The 26,530-nt window shown below is 38.8% G+C and overlaps 1 protein-coding gene across 2 annotated transcripts in view; it reads right to left on the bottom strand.

The window, feature by feature from the left end:
* Window positions 1-26,530, bottom strand: part of NRCAM (neuronal cell adhesion molecule) — a 148,987-nt gene that overhangs the window by 66,227 nt on the left and 56,230 nt on the right. For both annotated transcript variants that reach the window (XM_068997548.1, XM_068997557.1), the window contains exons 3-4: window positions 16,200-16,304; window positions 2,606-2,793 (exon numbers count right to left, since the gene is read on the bottom strand). In XM_068997548.1, coding sequence (XP_068853649.1) covers window positions 2,606-2,696 — 91 coding nt within the window. In that variant the 5' untranslated portion in view covers window positions 2,697-2,793; window positions 16,200-16,304. The remainder of the gene's footprint in view (window positions 1-2,605; window positions 2,794-16,199; window positions 16,305-26,530) is intronic.

Here is a 26,530-nt window from a genome sequence, read left to right as displayed (position 1 = left end):
AAATCACACAATTAATTTATTCAGACTATCAGAACATTGATTTATGTACAGTAGTATTTTCTGAACACTGCATGCACAAAACATCTAGATACAGCAAACCAAATTATCAACAAAATGTCAGAATCACGCATTTTGGACTGCAATTCAATTTGCAACACAATCAGTATTAATTTTCAGCAGCACACAGCCTATTTTTAGTGAAGAGTAACTTACATTCTTCTAGAAGTTTTGCTTTTATTTCCACATCAGAATCAGCAGTTGAATGGACAAATGGAGATTAAAGAGAAACATTTGTTAGTGAAGAGGAAATTAGCAATTTTGAGAGGGAAGATAAGTATCTCTGACAAGTACATTGGTCACCATTAGAAAGAAAACATTTAAAACATTCAGCACTGCAACCCATGCAGCAATGCCTGAAATTCCAGTCACAAATTTCCATTGTGTCAGATATTACTACATTTATCTCAAAGGTCATGGTATGAGAAACTTTTCTGAAGTGTTCACTTTTTAAGGGCAACCATGGTATGTGATTTTGGCCTTGCAAGGACATAAAACACTAATACTGAGGAGACAGCAGCAAATAGAATTAATGGAGTGCACTACCCTCATGCTGCAGTCAAAATCAATCCACCCATATGATCACATGGAAGAACTGAGTGAATGCTTCAGGCTAAAATTACACTTGTAAAGACAAAAGCACCTAATTCTACTCAACAGACTTCCAACCCTTTTTGGTTAGGAAAACAACTAAACAAACAAAAAAATCGTCTTAGCTGTCAGATCTTTATTGCTTACTTCCAATGTTTTGCATAAACATGTCTCTTTAGCAAGAGGTCAGATGTCCTTGAGTCCCCTACATTTTTAGTCATTCCTTGCCTGCTTTGAGGAGATGTTTACTAGGAACTAATGAACTTGCTATGGATAGGAACTTCTAACCTGGATGAAACCTAAATGTTCAATTAATCAAGTATATTCTCACCACCAGGTCTCTGTGGTGGGTATTTAGGGAAGACCCACAAAAAAGTCTAAGTCCTTCCCTTGTGGTGTTCTCCCAGAGCCCATTCTCATCATTATTTATGAAAGTAATACCATCATTCTAGATGCAATTTCTGGCTAAAAATTCAAGTATGTGACTTTATCAGACCTCACAAAGTTATTAGGCATGAAGTAGAAGGGAATTCAATTCTCAGTAGAGAATTAAAATTATACATCTAAAAGAGCTATTCATTTTTGTCTATTAATACATTTCTGGTAAATTTAACCCAAAATCTTACTCTTAAGATAAAGATATTAGAGAGGTGCAGAATTTGTATTAGTTCCTAAACTACAAGATAGGCTTAAAACACTATTTACAGCCTGAAAAGATATTTAAAGAGAAAAATTAAGTTTTGAAAAAAACGCATTCATTCATCAAATTTTCAAAGCCTTCTTTAACCCACAGCTTATTGCTCTAAAGGCATTTACAACACAACAAGTTGGATGTGATTCAGATATATTGATTTTATTACAGAATTACAGGTCATTGGTTTGATAGGCTTGTAAAATGCAAGGGGAAAAAAAAAACACAAAACACCAAAGCACTCGCAATGTATGTCAATGATTATTAAAGAAAAACATGCATTTCTGGAAGGCAGGAAGGTATCAAAACCACAGGGGTAAAGAAAGCCATGCAGATTAGAATCACAGGCAAATTTACGGATGTATTAATCCATCAATTAAACACCAACCCTAATGCTTTCTTCCCTGGTAATTAGTCTAACAAATGAATAGTCACTGAGAGGTGCAATATGGTTCACCAAATTCTGAAAATGTGATCATGCTTAGAAAGAAAATATCAACCTGAAGCATGAGTAATTTGATAAAATCAGCTATTAAGAACAGAAAATGCAGCAGCTACCACTGCATCCTCTTCAGCAAGGAGTGCTACCTTCAAGGTTCCCCACTAACAGAGTCCTATCCTGGACAACAACTTCAGATCTTGGGATTTCTCCTCCTCCAGATGTTTCCTCATGTGTTAATGCTGGAGTTCCCTGCTCAGCACATTTTTAACATGTTTTTAACTTAAAGTTAATTACTTAACTATTTTCAGGCACTGCTTAAGAAATCTAAGAGCCTCACTTACCCTTTTGCATCAAAAACCAAGATGGTTTGAGTGTCTGAATTTTAGTATTTGAATTTTTTACTAGCTCTCCTATCAGCTCCTGGGAACCCCTTCTCCGAAGGGTGATTGTTTACAGCAACTAGGAATTGTCCTAAGGTTTTTAGCAAATTATCAATATGATCTTAATTTCACAAATAAATTAGCATTTAGTTGGGCTTTTCTGCCCTTCTTCATTTTGATCAAACAAAGGCACACTGAAGTGTAAGTAGGATTCTGTGAGAATCCCATGTTAAACCTTCTCAACTGAACAATGAAAATCATTTTATACGCACAGGTTTTGAAAATCTTCAGTAAGTGTAAATATTCTTAATTATAATGTCCTGATTGAAGTGCCCAAACACACTCCATGTTTTAGCTCCATACTGGAGTTATCTTCATCTTCCTACAGAAATTATTTAACTAATCTTCCATTATTCTCCACTTATTTATCAGGTTAATACTTACAGTCAAGAGGTACATCGAGTGCAGAAATAATTTGGCACAGAAAGAGGACCAGGGAAGTTTTGCTTGTAGGTATGCTCATCTTTTTCATCATGATTTTAGGCTGTACTGAGTAAATCACACTTGAAGAATGAGTTCAACTTCATAAGACTAGATAGCTTGCAATAGTTATGTAAGTATAGACAAGAAACCTGGTAAATAATAAAAAAAGAACAATATGTAGACACAATGGAGAGTTAAACGATCACATGCATCTCAATAATATTATGAAATACAAGCAGTCTAAACACCATATCCAAAGATAACAGTTACACCATTTGTTCTACTGAAATCCAAGAAATCTACCAGTTCTTAGGTCACCTAGATCGTAACACTTTCCTAAAGAAGCTACTGAACAACTCCTATAACCTTGTTGAATGGAAATACAAATGCCTCTCCTAAGAAGGATAAAGCATCAGGCAGTCCATCTAGTCAAAAAAGAGTATAGACTAAAGATAATAGTCCTCTGAAGTAGCTATAGTGGATTAAAGCTCTCAATGCCCACCTAGGCTCTCCTTCAAGCACCCTGTACCATTCTTGGAAAGAGTTATTTTAGGCATCTACTCCAAGGAAAACATGTCAAATCATGAATTTGTTAAGTAAACTGTGGAATCTTTCGGCAGCTTTGAGTTAGGTATCCCAGCTTCTCCCAACTTTGGAACTCTTTCTAATAAGACAGCTGTAGACTGAATACACAAGACTTCGTGAAGGTGCTGAGGTGCTACCGTATGTACTGTATCTAGGCTCCTATTTCTGGATTTCTGATTCCTCTCAAAATAGGTAACATCAAAATACTTTGTCATTTCTAGCCTGAAACCAAAATCTAATTAACTGTCAGCATATTCTCAAACACCCTTCTCCTCCTTTCATATGTGACGAGGTGTCGGAAATGAAACTTAAGGGAAATCTGTTCTTTGAAATGTGCTAGATTTCACCCCTCCGCCAAGCATGAGAGATCACATTAGCCACGCAGAATAATTCTGGCTCCCTCCTTATTTTTTGCATTCAGGACCAAGCTCGAGCTGAGAAGAATGTTGGAGAAGTGAAAACTAGCTGCCTGCAAGCCCCATAAGCATCACCAGTGACCTACAAAGAGCTATGCAGCCTTAGAAATCCAAATGGTTCTTATGCAATGCATTCTCAGTAAATGGACATCCCCTGAGAAAGTACTTCCAGGATGCCAGATGGATCAGAAATTTCACAGTGATCAGCATTAATTCACCTTGAAGTGAAGTGCACCATGACTTGCTCAGCTCTGGCTACAGATATGAAACACAATGCTATCCAGTCCACAAGGAGTTAAAGTTGCAAAGAAGCAGCCACTTTACAAATGTTAAATAAAGAGTTGTTTGTGCTTCCTGAAGTTACTTAAACCAGTCTATGCTAAGAATTTTCCTCAATTTTCACATTACAGAAGAAATTACTCCTCTTAATTGCTGCTATAAATTATCCTTCTTTTTGTACAGTCCTCTGAGAAGAGACTAGAATTGGAAACTAGAACTGAGGTGTGGAGCTCTACCTTTGATCCTCACCTAGGACATCAAGTTCCCCAATTCTTACTGTCACTATCTGTAAAACAGACTTTTGTTTCAAAATAAGAATATTCCAGTAGGCTAAGGTTCTAGACATGTACTACTTGGAGCTGTTGGAAACTGCTGACTGGGGCATCACGGGAGAGGGCAAGTTGCTTATGGGCATTCCAAACTATCTCTAGGACTGCGTACCGTAACGTAACGACTAATTATTTGTCATGGCAGGTTAGAAAAATTACAAAACATATCAGAAGAGAGAACACTGTAGTTCTGGCCTTTGCATACTTATTTATACAAACTGGAACTGCACAAGCAGACAAGGTGGCATGCCTACCTCCAAAATACTTAGAAAGGGGTTCAGATATAGCAGGAATGCATGAAAAATACTCAGACTTTCCTAGAAGAATAAACTGAACTTTCCTACATTTTAAATGAGCACCCTAAATTGCTGGGGCTGGGGAAGGTAAGAAGTGTTTTCTCTATCCAGTTTTTGGCACGTCTAGTTTACTATGCTCCTGCTGCAGTGAGCAAGGGGAAGAGCTTCTATCAAGAGCGCCTGAGAGCACTCCAGCACGTTTCCTGCAATGAAGTGCTCTCCAGAAAAGCTGATTTTATTCCATCAACTACAGCTGTCTGCCTTTCTCCAGTTAAACTAGGTTCTCACCCACTGTTCTCCTGATCCTTGTGTCATCTCCTCATTACAGTATCACTGCAATTATCAAGGTGCCCTCTCTGTGCAATGACCCAGAATTTACAGGATACTCTTTGAAGTATTGCACAATCAAACCCTGACTTTTATTGGTTCTTCCTATGCAACATTTCAGTTCTCCTTACGAAACCCTGAAAACCTGATTATCCACTTTACTGTCTTGTTCTTTCAACATGTAAAATGAGTATTGCAGTGATTTGAGAGTATTTTAAAATTAAATTGCATTTTCTTTGAACAAGTACAAATGAACACACAAGCACTGGTGAATCAGGCAGGAGCAATTAAAATGACTGGGAAAGTAATACCCTTGAGAAATTGTCTCATATTGTCTACTTCTGCTACTGCAATGTTCCAGTAGGATACCTGTTGAATCTGCTGCTGGGATGTTTGGATATACTATGGGAATTCAACCTGAGAGAGGCAATGTGCCCAAAGCGTTTGCGATAGAACATTATTGAAAATGATTTTAGGTTTGTCAGCACAACTGGGTGCTCTTGCTGAATCTATTCAAGATTAAATCTGGCACAATTTAGTATGAATACAACAGCTGCTATATAGAACTAAACATTGCTTTGACATAACATTATCTGCTACAAAATAAGGCCAGGCCTCCAAGCGCAGATCAATGTAAAGGCTTCAATTGCAAAACTTGAAATATTTATACAGCAGATTGCCTTTTCCTCCAGACAATTTATTTAAAATCTTGTGTAACTCAGACATTTTGTCCTACCCTTTTCATAAGAAAACACATGTATTGTGACAGTTTGTTCAGGAGTTTACTCACCAATTTGTACAAAATAAGATTTTCTGTACCTCCATACCTCCTTTGTACTTAAAAAAATGTCACTTGTTACATCTTCTGTGAAAAGCAATTTCAAATGACCTAAATGTACTTAAAGACTTGTACATAAAAGAAAAAGTGTTGAAGATTATAATCAAAAAGCACAAAATGCTTGTTTTTGAGGACAACTGCAATAGCCTTATCACTTAATGGAAGGTCTTTACAGGGCTTATGTGTTTTACACAGCTATGCTAACTATGCAAGATGATTTAATATATTTTTGAACAACTGGTTTCAAATTTCACACTTCTTTTTTTAGGTTATCTAGTATTTGAAATAATAGGTCACATAAAAAACTCTAATTGGAAACAATTATTTAAAATCTTTCAAATAGAAACTGATAACAATGCACTCAGCATTACACTACCTAAGCAGCACAGACACAGCACTAATAGAAACAATAATGCTATTTAGATATTGCCTTTATTCTAACTATTTTTAAGGAGGTAGCATGACATAATAGACTAAAGACCCATGTATGTGTCAACAGGCCTAAGGAGTATTCAAAATTCTGCTCTTGAATAATCTTGTAGTCAATGCAGTCCCCACCGGTTTGCTTTCCCCATCTCTTACCTATTAGGTGTAAATTATCCAACTTATGGTCTCTTTCCAGGTAGCTGGTATTAATCTACTTACCACAGGATACATAGCTCTAGAGTGTCTGAATAGAGGTGCACATAAAAAGAAATAATTTTTAAAACTTTCTAAAAGTACACCAAATTAGACCTCTTTCTCATCCTCTAGAACCCTGGAAAACACCACACTGCTCTCCTCCAAGTTTTCAATTTGCCACAGTCTACTATAAATCTATCCTCTGAAGTCATCAAGGAATACTAAATCATCTTCTGTGACCTCCTGTTTATGAAGTTTAAGCCCATTGCTTTGGATTTGGCTACACTAAATGTGCTATACAGACATACATTTAGAGAGAACTGGATGAAAAATAAACTACACAGACAGAACTCCTGAATTAAACAAAATCTCCTCAGGACGAATTCAGATGCTTCAGGTACTTATTAGGGTTAGATGTTTATATGCATTTAGCCATTTTCAAGCTATTTTGACAAAGGCAGATGGCCTTGTGTGACACACTCTAAATGTTCTCAGCAGTTCTATATACAGCAAAAAATCATCAGCCTGCTTACACTCCTGAACTGCCACTACACTCAGCATTACTGTTTTGGCTCTGAGACTGTACTTAAGCATTCACAGTGGTCTCCTTCCTTTTCACGATCCAGACACAATTTACAGTCTCTCTACTCTCACTCTCTATTTTCCACTATGGGAAAGCCACTTAGTCCTTGAAACTTCTTTATTGACAATCCTATATTAAGACCTGCCAGCTGGTTTGTTATTCATCAAAGTCTGGTCTGTTTTGCTACATAGTTAAATTCATGTTTTTATTAATTGGTTTCACATGGCAATAAGTCAAATGCTTTTCAAAGTCTTTTACATTGACACCATCATCTTACCAAACTTGTAATTTTATCAGATATTAAAAGATTAAAATCAAGTTTTTGTCAATAATTTGTTTTACAAGCCCTACTTTCCATAAAACTCTGAGCAGAATCAATTTTACTCAAGGCCTTTAATTCCCTATCAGCTGAGTCCCCAATCAGCTTTTTCCATATGTTCACTGTGATTTATATCAGGCTATATTTACCCTGCTCAATCTGCTTGTCTATTCTGAATCTGGGCAGAACACCAGCTTTCTTCCAGTCTTAAGGAACATATTAAAAATGAAAACCTGTGAACCAGATATCTTCCCCACTGGCTCTTTTGGAACTCACAGGTAGACCCACTGCACCTACACTTGCTGAATTATATAAAACTATGTATCTCCAACATCTACTAATGGTTACTGTGAGTAAAGAAGCTTCCCATCCTTATATGATGCATCATAATTTTTCTTCCAATTTGTCATGTTACTTGAAATAATAAAACAACAGCAAGAGAAGAAAATGACTGTGAAGTACATCAGAAAACAGTGTTGACCCTGTCTCTGTTCCTAAGACTTGGTCCTATAAAAAACCTTAAATATTTGCGTGCTTGTCTCGATGATGGCAATGACCAACACATCTGCCATGAGAACACAAGCTCTTTCAACACAAGTATCAATGCTGACTGTACATCTGCACAGCCCCAGCACAATGAGATCCAACTGCTTCCAGCATAACTTCAGTATCAACTGCTGAACCAGCAATGGAGAACCACTTCAATTATTCACCCATTTTCCACTGCCACTGAACTGCACTTGTACCCTGATGCACCCTTGCATGAGGCTGACTCCTCCGGCCCTGCCAGGACTGAGCAGGGTTTGCACTGTTCTTCTCTGAACACTATAAAATTTCATAGGTGCTAACTGGATCTCTTTGGTAAATCACTATGAGCTAAAAAAGCAAGAATAGCAGTTCTTAAAAAATCCACTCTTATTTCAACTGTCTGCTCAAGAAATACAATCTATGAGCACCAAAAAATGTAGGGAAAAAAAAACCCCTAACAACTAAGCACAGAGATCAAATCTCTAATTAAGGGCTGCAGGTAAGCCTGTAAGCTCAGTCATGTGTAACAGACTTGAATCCTTAGAGCAGCCACTTAGAGTCGATTTTTAAAACACTGGAGTAAAGCCAATCTGTCCTTTTACCGTTGTCTTACATATTCCCTGAAGGCCTATATAGGATTTGGCCCTTTTGAGGATTTAAAAAGAGCAGCACTTACATTTCAGCTTCTGCTCAGCTTAAATTATAAACTGCTTTGGAGGGGGTGACTATGTACATGGCCGAGCAAAGCTGCAGATAGCCCTCAAATAGGTAGGTAAGCCTAGTAAGCCTGGCAACTTTAGATGCCTCCAGAGTCGAATCAGCATCTGAACAGCACTTTTGTATTGCAAATTTAAACAGATGTCTCAGTCTTGCTAGGGTCTTTTCTGGTGTCATAAATTCTTGATTGGATTCAGATTCTTTCACCTTTTTTACCCCCTTGCACAAAAATGATGGAATGGAACATAAAGCTAATGGTTTAGTGACATCTATTTCAGTAGCCCTTTAGAGTCATTACAGCCTGAACACTTCATCTCTCGTGCATGTATACATACTTTACTGTCTTTCAAAGACTTGGTTGAGATGCTTGAATTGAGTGTAACTTTGCAAATCTGCTGAAGACCATAAGTTTACAAAGGAGGGAGTGAAAACATAACTTGTATCAGTTTAGAGAGAGCTAGTTTAGCTTGAAGCAAATCACTAAATATGGGGATGAAGGAAAGGAAAGAATTCTGCTTGATCATTAAAATTCTCAGTAAGTTAGAAAGAATTCAGAGTAAGTGAGAGAAAATAAACTAAGAAAACACGTTTTTACAGGACATGGATGGTAAAAACAGGTACCTGGATAATGGTATCATTAGGATAGTTCTTTACACTTTAACACTTTTAGAGCATGCAAATGATCTTGTCGCTCACTAAGTACAAATAATTCAGCACGAAGTTCAACAAGGCAAACATTTTCAAGTAGCCCATCTCTTTCCCTCTGAAAGGTTTTGCAATAGAACAAAACAGTGCTTAGGAGAAAAAATATCAATGTATCATCAGCCTGCTATGACAACCATACCATAGTGTGCAAACAGAACTAGAAGGAAAACTGCAGTGGGCAGAAGGAAAATGCACCTTTACCCTCAATGAAGACTCCCAGTTCAGTTATTTATAAATATGCAAAGAGGATGCTCAGCTGAAATATTCCCTGAAATATTAATTTCTTTACCTGGGAGATAGGATGAAATGTATTTTTTTTTTCTATTTTCCTATTTTTTTTTCTACCCATCAGAATATATGATGACCTACCTATGGAGAACGTAATACATTCTGTATTACACTGGTTAATTACCTTCTTGGCATCCCTACCACTAACTCCAAAAGCACTGACTGTCCAGAAGTACTCCATGGAGATATTCTCATGAAAACCATACTGTACAAAAGAGCAGAATCTGACTCACAGACAGGGCAACTCCTCCCTTGGGGAAGTAGAGCAGAAACCACTAATATTAGCATGAAATGCTGGAATAGTTATGCTAAAGAGGAGGTCACTCAGAATAGGGACGTTGCCAGAAACTGAGGACTACAGCATTCTGTCAGATATAAAACCTTAACAAGTACATGAACAAAGGAGGGTAAACAGTGCAGAGGGAACAAACTGTACAAACTCCAGCTAGCTGCTCTGGGTTCATTTTTGGAGATGGGGGTTGGGGACTAGCCACCTATGTGCAACACAGTACTTAACAGGTAAAAGTCAGCCTGTTTGCTCATTTAATTTTAAATATTTCTGTTAAAGTAGTTACAATTACACCTGTTACCTGCCCACCATTAAAAACTGAAATGAACAGAGAACTCTGATACAAACACTTCAACACTATAGACTTATTCTTGCCTTTCTCTCTAAAAGTGAGAGCTGATAATCTTCACAATGATTATAGCTGTGCAAATCAAGTCTGTTCCTGCTTTTAACAGCAGTAATTAATGCTTCTACTGCTCCCAACAGAATTATGTGAGACTTAAGTAAATGAACCAACTTTTAATTTGTTTGTAGATACCACCAGTGTTGTGGTACATTTCACAACCAGATCACTACGCTCAGAAATGCTGCTGAGGATCATATGTGCAGGGGTGACCAGTGTCCTAACAACGGTCAGAAAGAACTTGCCTATTTCAAGATTTTCTGAAAGTGATTTCTGAAGTGATTTTTATCATTTCTTTACATGAGCATTTCTAATTTCCCCTCACTCTCAAATAACTCATAACAACTCACAAAGTTCTGATTAACTTCATTGCCTTCACAAAGCTTGCCTGCTGCAGCTGGACACCTCAATTCTATAGATAAAATAAAGCAGGGAAGGTTGGCATTCAAGTTTTCTTTTTTCTCCGCTGCCTTTGTTTTCCTTTTTTCTTTTCTTGAGTCTCTGCTCAGCCCTAGTGAGGCCACATCTGGAGTGCTGTGTCCAGTTTTGGACTCCTCAGGACAAGAGAGACATGGAGCTACTGGAGAGGGTCCCACAGAGGGTAACTAAGATGAGTAAGGGGCTGGAGCACCTCTCACAAATAAAGGCTGAGGGAGCTGGGTGTGTTCAGCCTCGAGAAGAGACAACTGAGAGGGGACCTCATCAGTGTCTGTCAGTGTCTGAAGGGAGGGTGTCAGAAGGATGGAGCCAAGCTCCTCTCAGCGGTGCCAGATATTGGGACAACAAGCATTAGGTAGAAACTGACGGACAGAAAGTTCCACCTGAATATGAGGAAGAACTTCTTTACTGTGTAGGTGACTGAGCACTGGATCAGATTGTACAGAGAGGCTGTGGAGTCTCCCTCACTGACAATATTCAAGAACTGTCTAGACACAATCCTGAGCAATGTGCTCCAGGACAACCCTGCTTGAGCAGACAGGTTGGACCAGATGACCCATTGTGGTCCCTTCTGTGGTTACTGTGGACATTGTGGAAATTTAAATGGGAGTACACAGCAGGGTAAGGCCTGACAGGACCTGCACAGCATCTGTGAACAATGACACAACCACACTGTGAAAAATAGCACAACCTCACTGCCTGCTGCCATCATTTAGAGCTTACTTAGCTGGCACTTGAGAGAGCAAAGGAGACTTGTCATCTGCCCTCAAGACCTCCACAGGGAGCTCACCACCACCACACAGGTAGATTCTGCCAGGGTTTCTCACATTGTGCAGGAGTAAGGCACAGAGTGATCTGGATGCACTGTCTTCTGCCTACAAATATTAATTGTTAATTAATTAATCCGTGAGGTGGCAGACTGACCCAGAGAGAGGTCAGGACAGACACTTCTCTGAGCTTGGAGTTGAGGGGAGAGAAGAGTGAAAGTGTAGGGCAGACAACTAACTGTTGAAGCAAAACGCTGCAACGGGATTGAGAAGATACCAGATAAATAATACCTCTTGGGATGGGAAAGGCAAGAAGGAAAGTGTGCACATACTTAAAGGCAGAAAGGTTGAAATTTCATGTTAAAATTTCATATGCATTAAGTCAGATGTAGAGAAATTGAAAGTATTCAACATGATATTAACATGAAAACAGAGATATTTCAGCACAGACTGCTGGGACTGTAATCATCCTGACCTCTCACTCTGAAGTACAAATCATGTACATCATTCTACTCCTCATACAGCTCTTACTTTAGTCAATTCTCTTGCTAGTGGACATCAAAGCTGTGCCAAAATATAAGCAGGCAGAGAAGACCAGCCTGGCTGAACAGAGAGGTTTGGCTTCAACTCAGTGAAAAAAGGAGAGCGTGTGACCTTTGGAAGAAGGGGCAGGCACCTTGGTAGGATTACAAAGCTAGTGTGAGGTTAGGCAGGGAGAAAATTAGAAGGACCAAAGCCCAATTACAACTTAATGTGGCTACTGATGTAGAAAACAATAAAAAATTTTCTCTAACTACATGAGCAACAAAAGGAGGGCCAAGAAGAATTCCCACCCTTTACAGGATGCAGGGTGAAACATAGTGACAAAGGATGAGGAAAGAGCTGAGATACTTCTTTGAAATCTTTGCCTCAGTCTTAAATAACAAGACCTGTTGTCCTCCGGGTACCCAGCCCCCTGATCTGGAACATAGGGACAGGGAGCAGAATGAAGCCCCCATAATCCAAGAGGGAATGGTCATTGATCTGCTACACCACTTAGACACAAGTCAATGGGGCTGGATGAGATTGACCCAACGGTATTGAGGGAGCTGGTGGAAGTGCTCACTGAGCCACTCTCCATTATTTACCAGCACTCCTGGCTAACTGGGATGGTCCCAGTTCACTGTGGGTTAGCTATTATGATGTCCATCTACAGGAAGGGTGAGAAGGAGGATCCAGGGAACTCAGCCACGTCAGCCTGACATCAGTGCCAGGGAAGATCATGGAGCAGATAATCTTGAGTGCCATCATGCATCACATACAGGACAATGAGGGGTTCAGGACCAGCCGCAACAGGGGTTTAGGAAAAGCAGGTCCTGCTTGAGCAACCTGAGCTCCTTCTATGACAAGGTGACCCACTTAGCAGATGAGGGAAAGGCTGTGAATGTTGTCTACTAGACTTTATTAAAGCCTTTGATACTGTTTCCCACAGCATTATCCTGGAAAAACTGGCTTCCCAATACTTGGATGAGCATACTCTTTGATGAGTAAAAAAAGTGGCTGGATGGCTGTGCCCAGAGAGTGGTGGTGAATGGCAGCCAGTTGGCAGCTGGTCACCAGTGGTGCTCCCCAGGGCTCAGTATTGGGGCTCCTCCTGTTCATTATCTTTATCAATGATCTGGATGAGGGAACCAAGTGCACCCTCAGTGAGTTTGCAGGCGACACCAAGCTGGGTGGGAACGTTGCTCTGCTGGAAGGAAGGCAGGTCCTACAGAGGGATCTGGACGTGCTGCATCGATGGGTCAAGGCCATGAGGTTCAACAAGATCAAGTGCCAGGTCCTGCACTTGGGTCACAACAACCTCCAGCAGTGCTACAGGCTGGGGGAAGAGTGGCTGGAAAGTGGCCCGGTGGGAATGGATTCTGGGGGTTTTGGCCAGCAGTCATCTGAACACAAGCCAGCGTGTGTCCAGGTGGCCAAGAAAGCCAATGGCATACTGGCCTGTATCAGCAATGGTGTGGCCAGCAGGACCAGGGCAGGGATTGTCCCTCTCAATCGTACTCAGCACTGGTGAAGCTACACCTTGAATCCTGTGTTCACTTTTGGGCACCTCACTACAAGCAAGACACTGAGGTGCTAGAGTGTGTCCAGAGAAGGGCAATGAGGCTGGTGAAGGGTCTGGAGCACAGATCTCATGAGGTACAGCTGAGGGAGCTGGGACTGTTTAGCCTGGAGAAAAGCAAGCTGAAGTGGGACCTTTTGAAAGGAGGTTGTAACGAGGTGGGGGTTGGCCTCTTCTCCAAAGTAACAAGAGATAGGACAAGAGGAAATGGCCTCAAGTTGTGCCAGGGGAAGTTTAGATTGGGTATTAGAAAAAATTTCTTCACGGAAACGGCAGTCAAGCACTGGAACAGATTTCCCAGAGAAGCGGTTTAGTCGCCATGCCTGGAGGTATTTAGAAGACGTGTACATGTGGCACTTTGGGACATGGTTTAGTGGGGGACTTGACAGTGCTGGGTTAATGGCTGGATGTGACGATCTTGGAGGTCTTTTCCAACCTAACCCATTCTGTCATACTGTGATTCTGTAAAAATGAACATTTTCAGTTCAGAGCACGGTAAGTGCCTTGGATCAAAACTTCGGAAGCATAGATGACATTTTGGATGAACCAGCATTGCACCTGTAATTCCTTCTCCCTGGAGTCTATTGTTATCCAGAACTACCATCTTCCTTCCATTTATTACTATATCTTTCTTCCTGTTTAAGACAAACTGTGTGATTTTAGCCAGTTTTACTGACACTGACTATTAAACCACATCTGTGCAAACGGACAGACCCATGTTGGTATGTTATTCTTGGGGGAAGACTTCAAATAACAGATATAATTTACTAAAATTCATATTTTTAGGATTTACCCTTCATTTTTCCAGTGTTATTCAATCAAATCTCTGACTGGCTTCATTTGGCTAAATCAAATCTTGGTTTGATCAGGATTTGTTCTATAATCTTTACTCCAGCTGATTCTGTTAACTCTCTGTTCCCCAGCCATTTTCTTGTATCTGCATTATCAAAGACCAGAAAAAGAGAATTTGTTCAAAAATATAAATTAATGCCTATTTTTATGCATTTCACATTTATGTAAATGTGAAAAATTTCTCTGCTATTATGATGTTAAAGGATTAGTAAGGCTTTTAATTGAATGTATTTTTTAGTTTAATGTATCAAAAACAAAACCTTGCAGCTTAATTCTCACAATAGATCTTGCACTTCTAATAGAGTTTTAAAACATCATTAAAAAACTGAAACCTAAATTGGGTGTGCTAACCTACATTTCCATGCTGTTGCTCTTTCATTTGAAATATATTTTATATGTCAAGAATATTTTCAATTTTCCATTTAAAAAAATCAGAGAAGGCACTTAAAACCACTGAAATAATGTAATTTCAGGTGCAATTTAAGCCAGCAGAATAGGACAAAGCAAATAACTAGAGCTGGAGTATGCCTTTTTATAAAGTCATTAATTCAAACCTTAAGGGTAAAAAAGCTCATTTATTCATCAAGAAGTTAATCCCATTTGTTCCCTAACTGGGAAATAGCTTTCCCTGCTTTTTTTTTTTTTTTTGGTATGTCTACGCTATTCATTAATGAAACGAAAAAATTTTACCCAGGACTTCAGATCTATTATATAAGTAAACATTACACTTTGATGTAAAAATTTACATTGTTCACAGAATCATTTGAATTTCACATTCATATTACCACTGAGGAGATAAAAGAAATTTCTTTAAAAGAAATTTCACTGCCATATTCACTACTGTTTTCTTTGACTTTTTAAAACTACTTTATCCTTTATATCAAAATCTCAAATGCAAACAGGACACATTGCAAGAATAGTATTTTTTTCTGTTTAAATTAAGGTCATCACAGTTCTGCACAGTCATTCCAATGGATGATTAAAAACTTTATTCCATTAAAAGTACTCTCTCTCACTCATTATATGAATACTATTGCAAGCATATATGATATCCTTCCACAAAATAATACTAACTACCGAATTAAAGAAAGATTCTTCAAGGTGAAGGAAAAAGAGCATTGCAAGAGGAAAACACAATACCGAATACCCCAAATAACTAAAAAAAAAAATATTCATGAAATTCTGTTGCTAGTTCTGCAAAAGCACTTTACTACACAACTTGTAAACCAGACTGTAAATTGGTACTAGCAGACTGATAACTGTATTACTGTATTCACACTAGAGAATGACTACATTTAATGATTCAAAAAAAAAATAGCTTATTTACGTTTATACCTATATAATATTTGTATTACACAATGAGGCTTCCAAAGTAATATCTGCTTTTTATGACAATATGTCTAGGCAGAGAAACAAGGTAGCACTGAAATGAAATTAATTCCTATTCTCATGAAAAGGCACTGTTTTATAATTATGTATCCATTTTCTTTCCAAACTACCATTTTTTCCTAAGCCAGGCTATTTGCTCAATTTCTAGACATACATAGAAATTGAGCAAATTAAAAAAAAAAAAAAAAGAAAACCAAATTTCTCTCCAATTACACAAGTATACACTAAGAGTAATTTCTCACAGCACAACTATTAAAAATTATTTCACTCAATTTTGCCAGCTCTAATTTGTTTGCAGTTGTAACATCTAATGCATGTTTTTCATGCAAATGCAGTACCAAGTATGAATGTTTCAGAAACAGAAATTTCAAGAAACTATAACAGTGAAGGCAAGACATTTAAAAAGTGAAAATAAATCATTCCTCATTAGCTTTGATTACTTCAAACACTTGGCTATGGTTTACAATTTTTATAAATTATCTTACTCTTTGAGGCAATTTTCAGTCAATCCAGTCATAGTTAGAATAACAATGTATCAAGGCAGCTTGTCAGTCAGACCCTTCTCCTTCACACATCTTGAAATACTGATCCTTCAAAGAAAACACAAAGGACTGTTCACTTGACTCTCAAGCAACACCTGCAGGTGATACAGCCATATTAGCATAACACTGTTTTGGATTTCAACACATAAAGAATGAAAAATTGCTATAAATCAACATTAAAGGCCAAAATTATTTTCTCAGACATGCTAATTTGAACTGAGAGACATGCTGTTGTCCCAGGATTTTAGTTTTACATTAAGTTGCCTTACTGATTATACACCAGAGAAACTGTAATATAACTAAAACCAGAAAGTACTCTTTAATCTTTAATATATAATTAAATTTTGGTGGTTTTGCAATTTATCCAGAGATATAGTACCACTTAAAACTGTTCTTTATTGTATTCATTTTAATCAAATGTTATTTTAATTGGGTCTGTAAGGACATGTAGAAACTACTGCACCATAGGGAAGAAAGTAATTTTTGATCTTCTGTTCTTACATCTATAAAACCAGTCTGGTTTTCAGTCTCACCTTTAACTTCCCTCCAGGCATTATTCCCTAGGGTTCCACTGCTTCAATTCCCAATTCAGATTTGCTCAAAAGAATAATGTATCTCAAAGCAGCACTTCTGGAAATCAAGACATATGGAAATGGCAATGTCTTACCAAATTTTCCATATGGTCTGTGGGAAGAAGTTGAAACTTAAGGTAGGGCTCCTGGGAAATGCTTCATAGACCACATGGACGTAGCACAAACGAAAAGGCAACTCTACCCACCAAGTAGGTTCCTGATGTTTATGAGGGTGTCACCATGTGAGCACACTGCAGAACTGGAGGGCCTCCTTCCAAAAAGGAGCAAGAAATCAAGGCAAGACCTTCCTTAGACAAGCAGTTGTGAATGTACTGCAATCCTCCCTCCCTCACCCTGATTTCTCCTAAGCACAATTCCTTCTAGAAGACAGAAAGAGGCTGCCTTCTCTCACAAAAGCTGTAAGCTAGCCAGCTCCACCAGACTGACACAAAAGCTATTCTCCATACTGCTGAGAGTGTAGCCATCTATGAAGAGAAACAGTGATGGGAAATAAAGCCCATCAAGGGAAAAAACCTTAATCAGACCTCAAGTAAGAACAGTCTACCTCATCTTGAAGAAGAGGGCTTGGGACATGGCTTTTCTTACTGTCAGAATGCGAAAATACTAACTCAATAATACCCTCTCACAGAGGTCAGTTACAATACCTAAGACTGGCTGGCAAATCCAGGCTGCAAAATTAGGGCAGCCCCTCTCCCCGTCCTCACTCCTTCCTTGCAGAAACTTGACTCAATATGTTTCACTGCAATGATTTGGTAAGTAGTTCAACAGTTTCTAGTCTAAATAAGTTAAATTCATAACTATATTCTACAATTCAATTAGGTTCAAATTTTCCAGGCAACATTTAACTTGAAATTAATAGCTTCACTTCCTGTCAGAGTCAAATTTAAAGTAGCAAATCAACTTTCATCTCTAAATGCATGAAAACAGTGTTACTCATTCAAGACCTACAGAAAGTCCTAAGGATGGGGGTGTGAGGTTTTCTACATTTGTGGGTTTGGTTGGAGTTTTCTTTGTTTTGTTGGGCTTTTGCACTGAATTTTAGACGAAATTGGATCAAATTTATGGAAGGGGTTATGTCACGTTGGTTGTCTGTGCAGCAGTCACTAGACAGCAATGAGCAAAAAAACCCTTGCAAGATTACTCTTCCCAGAGGAAAAAGCAGTGAACAGACATCAACATATTTAGAGGTTTTCAGGAGGGCATATGAATACTTTTCCTATAAACTTAAATAGTAGAAAAGGGAAAGAATCTGTGTCTCCTTTAAGATTCATATCTTAAATTGTTTTGGTTTTCTCACATTTGAAATGCAAGTAGAACACAAAGGCAACCAACCTTTTTGTACCCTTTACCATTGTTTTAAAAATGTGTACAGGTTTTCACAGTGCATCACAGGGATTTCTGCATTCATACTCACGTCTCATTTTTAACTTCATAACTCATTCTGTAACAGGAGCTGGTTTCTTTACAAAGGAGTCGCCTGGAAGCATCCTCCATGAAATCATAGAGAAGGTATAGGTGAAATAAGATCTTTTCTCACTCTTCTTTAATCTTGATAGTGAGTTCCCAGCATTAGGCTGGGTCCAACAGATTAAATGGATTTTCACATATAATGCTTGCTGCTGGGTAGTTGCCAGATAAGATAATAAATTTCTGCTTAATTAAACCACATTCCTTCTTTTCCACAACGGCTGATAATCTGGGCTATTTTCAATGCTGCAAGATGTATTCACATCAGTATATGCTGGGAAAAGTATGATATACTTTTTGTTTAATGTCAAAAACCAGAATTTCCAGACATGAAATCAGGAGTTGGCATGATCAAGACTCTCTGAACTTCACACGTTTAATCAGAGAAAGTTTGCCTAAGTCATTACACTGGTTTGGCAGAGATATTGAATGTCATGGGGAAAACAGAAAGAGGAAGGAAAGACTCAAAGATTTAAAATGGACAGAAGTGTAGTTAAACTCCTGTTTCAACAAAATGAACCACTTCAATGTATTTGAGTCAAGACACCTGCACCAAAAAAAGCCCCCAGTAAAATCTGAGTTGAGAAAACAAATACAATTAAACCTCAAGTAACCTGACTGCTGGGTAGAAATGAACTTAGCTATACAACTGGTTTTGCTACTATAAAAGCATTAAAGGCCAGGTTAGAAAAGTAGTTTCCCCTTTATTTGTCAGAAATCACTGTCATCCCTTGGTCACTGAAGTACCTTATTAGAAGGTACTTTTCAGTACTTAAATCTTCCATATACCCTAAACAATTGCAGGTATGGAAAAAGGGAAGTTCACAGAGACTAGAATGACTTTTCTTCTTTGGCTTGCTGGGCAGAGTCACAGAATTATGTAGCGAAATTATTTCCACAATTTTAAATAGAACATGCGTGTGTCTGTGTCTGTGTGTGTCAACAGGTGGAATTAGAGCCATCCATTCACTAGCTATACTCCCTTATTTTTGCAAAACCAGACCTTAGTGTTCCCTCCAGCATTCCTTTTACTTAAATGAAAAAGTTGGTACTTTATTTAAGGGTGGATTTTCCCACTAGACTTGCTCTGATCTAAAGAGAAGCAGCTGTCAAGAAGATATGGAGAGGTCCTGAGCTCTTCCATTCCTCACTGCAAGCTCCTGCCCTCTCCCCTCGCATTTAAGAATTGTGGCATCCCCAGTGAGCTACATCAGTTCATTGATCCAAGAGAAAACAAACCTCTGCAAGAAAAGACTAGGTTCTGACATGACAGAAATCTCCTCAAAGGAACTACCTCTTTTGGATGACAGCCTGAAATTAAACAAGGTAAAGCATCACGTGAAACTGTACCCCCAGCCTAAGTCTTCATGGATCTGAGTGCGGTGAATGCGATACTGAAGTACTCTACAGTTGACTCTGTTCCTCCCTACTGAAGCATTGGCGAGGAATACTCCGCAAACCCGAGGACAATTACTTGTGAAGTACAGTCAAACATCTGAAAATAGGTATGTAATACCAATTTAAAAAATCAAATAAAGATCCTAGTATCTCTGATTTAATTCATTTGGCTCAATGAATAGGGAGTCAGCAACATCCACTGATTTTTCAAATCACAAAGTTAAACATAAAACATCAAACATAACATAAAAGTTAAAATACGCTCCTCAAAGACAGCCTCACAAACAGGCTTTCTTTTCTCCTACTTTGCTATGGGAAGAACTTCTCAGAATTGCAGACTTACTGCTTTTCCCAGGGAATTCTGTCAGTCTTCAAATTTTGTTTATGCTTGGCTTTTTCATTCAGACTAATCAGCTGTCCAGTATTTTGAACAGCTGATTATTCTGAATGACTTTCATTCAGACATTCTTTTCCATGACCTTCAGCAAGGACACAGTTTCTCCATGTGTCTGTGATTCACAGCCATTCTTTTTAAACTACTTTTCACTATAGCATCCCATTTTCTTCCAGATTGTATAACTTTCAGGTTTAAATACATTCAACTGCTGGATGCCATAAACAAACAATCCTACAGTACTCCTAACACTAAAAATCCTACACTAAAATTTCTACCTCATAGAAAACTGACTCCAGATGTAACAATCTCGCTAACAAGATCACTAACTTGGACTGAGTTCTGCTTTATTTATAACACTTCACATGTACAGAATTGTACTATCCTCAGCAGAATTTCTTCTAACACACACAGCAAAGAAGAGAACAGAACTGGATCTCCTGCCCTCACATACTTCCTGTGACATGTCAGTATCACAAGAGCAGAGCAGCCTGTAAAGTCCATATTGATTTTTCTCTCACCATGTCTAAGACACGTTTCCTAAGATGAAAGATGCATTCATAAATTTCACTGTACATTTTTTAAAAAACATTGACATTTTATTTTTCCTATCTTTGTGATTCAAAGACTGTCCTTGTATTTCTTTCTAATGAGTTGCAGCACTGCTCCTAGTGTAGGCTGTTAGATAAGTGAATTTTTAATTTTGAAGAGAAGTAATATGTTCTGCAATCCATAAGTCATGTAAAAAGGAACGTCAAACCTTTATTGGATTTCCCTGACTGTTACATCCACCAACCTTTTAAATCATACTTGAATAAATGACTGTATTTGGTTCATCCGGAATAAAATAATTCAAGAAAGTGTAGGCAATTACCATACACCAATGCATGCAGTTTCCTGCAAAATAATTCTAACTTAGTACCATCCTTCACATATATTTAACAGGATGTATTTTATAAATAGCATAACATTTGTATTTGAAGGCTTTTCTTTCTAAAGATAGGAAAATTATGACTAAGACACTATCTATCATATCTGAGAAGCTGTGGCAGTCCAGTCAAGTTCCCCCTGACTGGAAAAGGGGAACTATAACCCCCATTTTACAAAAGGAAATGAAGGAAAACCCAGGGAACTACAGGCTGATCAGTCTCACCTCAGTGCTTGGCAAGATCATAGAGAGCAGAATCTCCCAGAAATAATGCTAAGACAAATGGAAGGCAGGGAGGCGATTGGTGACAGTCAACATGGTTTCACTAAGAGTACACTGTGCCTGACAAACAACAGGATGACAGCATCAATGGATAAGGGAAGAGCACCTGACATCATCTCCCTGGATTTGTGAGAAGCATTTGACACTGCCCTGCACGATATCCTTGTCCCTAAACTGGAGATAAATGGATTTGATGGATGGACCACTCAGTGGATAAGGAATGGACTGGATGGTCACATTCAGAGTGTTGTGGTCAATGACTCGATATCCGAGTGGAGACCAGTGACAACAGGTGCTCCTGAGGGGTCGGTGTTGGGACCGGCACCGCGTCACATGTTTGTCAGTGACACGGGCAGTGGCATCGAGCGCACCTCAGCGAGTTCGCTGAGGACACCGAGCTCTGTGCTGTGGTCAACGTGCTGGAGGGAGGGGATGACACCCAGAGGGACCTTCACAGGCTTGAGGGGTGGGTCTGTGCAAACCTCATGAAGTTCAACAAGGCCAAGTGCACGGCCCTGCACTGGGATTAGGGCAATCCCAAGCACAAATACAGGCTGGGCAGAGAATGGATTGAGAGCAGGCCTGAGGAGAAGGACTGGGGGGGTTTTAGTGATGAGAAGCTCAACATGACCTGTCAATGGGCACTTGCAGCACAGAAAGCCAAACATGTCCTGGGCTGCATGAAAGCAGCATGAGCAGCAGGGTGATGGAAGGGATTCTTCCCCACTACTCTGCCCTCATGAGACCCCACCTGGAGTGCTGCATCCAGCTCTGGGGTTCCCAACACAAGAAAGATGTGTACCTGTTGGAACAAGTCCAGAGTAGAGCCACAAAGATGATAAGAGGGCTGGAGCACCTCTCCTATAAAGACAGGCTGAGAGAATTGGGGTTGTACAACCTGTAGAAGAGGACGCTCCAGGGAGACAAGTGCCCCTAAAGGGGCCTACAAGAAAGCTAGACACAGACTCTTTACAAGGGCAAGTAGGGACAGGACATAGGGGAGTGGTTTTAAACTGAAAGAGGTAGGTTTATATTGGATATTAGGAAGCAGTTCTTTACTGTGAAGAAGGCGAGGCACTGGAACAGGTTGCCCAGAGAAGGTGTGGATGTCCCATCCTTTAAGTGCTCAAGGAGAGACTGGATGGGGCTTTGAGCAACCTGGTTTAGTGTAAAGTGTCCCTGCCTGTGGTGCCTTCCAACCCAAACCATTCAATTCTTCTATAAAAATTATTGCATACATAAGTGATGTTACTAACATCATATACTTATAGAATTAATAATACGTGTGTTTGTATATATATATATACATACACATATATACACATATGAAAGTATTTAGCCTGCCCTGTAACAAATTGGAGCTGTATTTCTCAACATAATGAGAATTTGTTGCTGTGATGAGTACACTCCTTTAAAAAACCACCCTGATTGCAATTCCTGTGCTCACTGAATCGTAAATACATCTAGCATAACAGAGCTTTTCCATTTGCACACTAGTTTGCAAATTTTATCATTAAGTTACCCAACAGTCAAATCAGCTATTAAAAAGGAATATAAAAAATTATATTTAAGGTATTTATGGAAAAGGGATGTAAAGAAAGACAGATCATTGACAGAAAATTTGTTAGGTTAATATAATATTCTAGAACATGACAAATCAGGAGAATTAACCCAACATTCTCCATTAGGACTCATTGACCCAATATCAGAATTTTACATCTGTTTTTGCCAAATAATCAGCTAAACTGTGTGCCATGTTAAAGAAAACCTCATAGGAGAATAAAGATTTGCAAAAGGTTTTGGCTACTAATTTAATTTCAACTGTTGCTGTCCTTTTAGGAAGAAAAAAAAGAAAAAAGAAACTCTTAAAGCACTGTCAATACAGTAAAAGAAGAGAAATACTGCTTTTGACATGAATGCTGGCCAAGAGGCATCCCACTGTGTAGGTTATTGCAAAAAGGAGATTTTAAAAACACATTTAATTCATCTACAAGAATCCAATGTGACATTCTTTCAAAAATTAATCCAGTGCTATTTTCATGCTCAAAGCTTCATGGTCTTTTCAGGCAGCACCCTAGTGGAGCAGCTCACTGCCTCCACTTTGCCCAGGCCACTGACACTTTTTAGGCTCTGTTTAAGCTTCTCCCTCTCTTTCAGTGTTGTGAGAACACACATTCCAGCTGTCATCTTTTCAAATCTGTAGGAATCCTTTATTTGTTTGGAGGTTTCTCTGTGGAGAAATGTTTCTGAGTGGAAAAGCATTTAGCTCAGTTTAGCTTTGTCACGACAAACTGCAGTGGGTAAGTAAATCTATCAGCATCAGGAAGCTTTATCTCATAACAATAAATAACCATTTAGTTTGTTCTCTAAAGGTAGACAAATACTTTAAACACGAAAGAAGTACCACATGCATTACTAACAATAATAGAAGGATGTCAATGGGCACAAGAACTTTTGCAGGAAGTTTTCTACTAAGCTAATTGTAGGTTTAAAGGTGCTATACTCAGAAATACAAAATTAATTTACACATGATCTTACTGACTACAGAATTCAATGAAAAGCACGTTCACTTTTCCTGATGAAAGAAAGGATATGTTTTGTACAGAGGTACTGGCAGTGACAGTAGGTAGAGCCTTTCCTTTTGCCTTTTGACAGAGAGTGCTGCAGTAGGTAGACACAAAAGAGACTTTCTACTGTTCCCAGAGAGTCTGCCCATCCTTTTTTCTACACTATCATGATTTGCTTTAAAGGAATTACAAAACAAAAGCATTTTGTGAATAATTCACAGATTCAATTTTTTTTTTTTTTTTTTGACAGGCAGAATATTCAATTTCTTCTGTCATCTTGCAACTAGATTAGGTCAGTCATTTCCTTACAAAATTCTAGTATAAATTTTAACATGAGAAGGATATATCATCATTCAAAACAACTTTTTCCTTTTTAGTTCATGTCTGCTTTGGTGGCATTTCAAAAACTAATGAATATACGGACAGATGATTAGATAGCAGGTTTCAAAGAACTGGTTTTGCTTTCTGTGGCTAAACATTTGACAGTTTTCTTGCAGAAATGTGTTTCATGAATAACACTTCATAGAAATTCAACAAAAAAGAAAAAGAATTTATACTCCAAAGCTGTAAAAGCCAAAATCACATGAACTGTAATTATTTTAGAAACTAAGTGACCATCAACTTTTGTATATCCCAGTCTTTATTGTTTTGTTCTAGTACTGTACACTGGCATTATCTATTCTTTCAGCAGTATTAAAAGGCTTTACGAACTGCTGATATTCAGTCATTTACTCTCTGGTGAAGCCAGAGAGCATTATAACATTATCAGACCACATCACATATCAAAAGACACTTTGCTGCTGCAAAAGAGGGCTCCTGATGCCAGACAGATTACATTATTGAGCTATTACAGTAGTCACATCTGCTAATTTTTAGAAGGCCTGTGAGAGTTCATTAATCCCAAAACAAAACCAAAAGCCTCTGTGGAATAAACATGAGATTACGTTTTCCTAAGCATCCATTATTTAGCAATGTTTCTGATTTGGATTCCACAAATCCCATATAGATTAACCATTTAATAAAAGCCTGAAAATGTAGATGCTCCACAGATACTTTTACAATGTAATAGTTTTTCTGTTTCACAAAAGACTTACAAGGGTTGCAGAAAAAGGCATAACTGGAGAATTTTCATATCACAAGTATTATATTTCACCTTTTGCAACAGAGGGAATGCAATCCCTGGTGTTTAATTAGAAGTCTGAAATCACCTACTACTTTATACTATTCTAATACTGATCCCAAGTGAATGCCAAGTGATACTCTAAGCACTTTTCCCCTCTGATGATAGTGCCCACACAGCTACATTCTAGGGTCAGTGAGATTTTACCTCAGCTCTGTTGAAAGCTGAGGTCCTTCCTCCTGTCTCTGCTGAATAAGTTTAGGGCCAGAACTTTCAGGTTTCTGTCCCTAGATGTTCACATGGTAAGACTAGGTTCCACTTGGCAAAACCATTCCATCTTCATCAAGTTATACTGGCTTCTGGTTCACCACTATAGGTCTGTGCCCAGTTAAATTTCGTCATTACCATACCGTGGGTCCTCTAATGTTACGGACAAATGTTCTCTTCCAACTGGCTCAATTAACAAAGGAATTTACAAGATTTAAACAAGTGAAATATCAAATGAGTGATTTAGCTGTCTGTCATGGGAAGGCAGTACCCATGAACAGGGAGAAGGTCAGGCAAGCTGATAGGCTTTAAGACATTTTGCTGGTTCAGCTGTTTGAAGAACACCTGGCTGGCTACACCTAATTTGAGAAGTCACATGTTAGAAAGCTAATTATATTGACACAGGATGTGCTCCTTGAGCCATTTCCTATTGTGAATGAATGGTGAGGAATTATGGTATCACAGAAAACAATGGCTTCATAACTGCTATCCAGTGATAACGCCCAACTAAGGGCCAAGTGTGTTTGCTGTATAAATTGTCACTGTGCTGTGGTTTAACCACAGACAGCAGCCAGGCGCCATGCAGCCGCTCCTCACTCCCTCACGACTAGGATCAGGGAAAGGACTGGATGGGCAAAAGCCAAAAACCTCATGGGTTGAGATAAAGACAATTTAATAGGAAAAGTGAAAGCTGTGCAAAGCAAAAAAAGGAATGAATTCATTGTTCTGCAATGTTCAGCCATCTCCAGCAGAGCAGGGCCCCATCACATGTAATGGTTACTGGGGAAGACAAATGCCATCATTCCAAACACCCCCCCTTGCTCCTTCTTCCCCCACTGTATATACTGAGTATGATGTTGTATGGAATATCCCTTTGCTCAGCTGGGGTTACCTGTCCAGGCTGTGTCTCCTCCCAACCTCCCATGCAGTTCCAACTTCCTGGCAGTACAAGAAGAAGAAAAGGCCTTGGCTCTGTGTACGTCCTGCTCAACAGTAACAAAAACATCTCTATATTATCATCACTGTGTTCAGCACAAATCCAAAAGATAGCCCCATACTGGTCCCTGTGAAGAAAATGAACTCTACCCAAGCCAAAATCAGAACACACTGTGTCACAGAAATCTTTCCATATCCTGTCATGGCCACTCCTTTTAAATTAATTACGCTGAAAAAAGCAGTCGCCTTTGTCTGGATCTTCCTACTTCTGTAGACTAGAACAGATGAAAAGAGCTTCACAAAATTAACTAGGGAAGTAAAT

This window comes from Aphelocoma coerulescens, chromosome 1A, assembly GCF_041296385.1.
Source record: "Aphelocoma coerulescens isolate FSJ_1873_10779 chromosome 1A, UR_Acoe_1.0, whole genome shotgun sequence".
Lineage (NCBI taxonomy): Eukaryota > Metazoa > Chordata > Aves > Passeriformes > Corvidae > Aphelocoma > Aphelocoma coerulescens.
The sequence above is the reverse complement of the archived record's forward strand: the minus strand, read 5'-3'. Positions and strand labels throughout refer to the sequence as shown.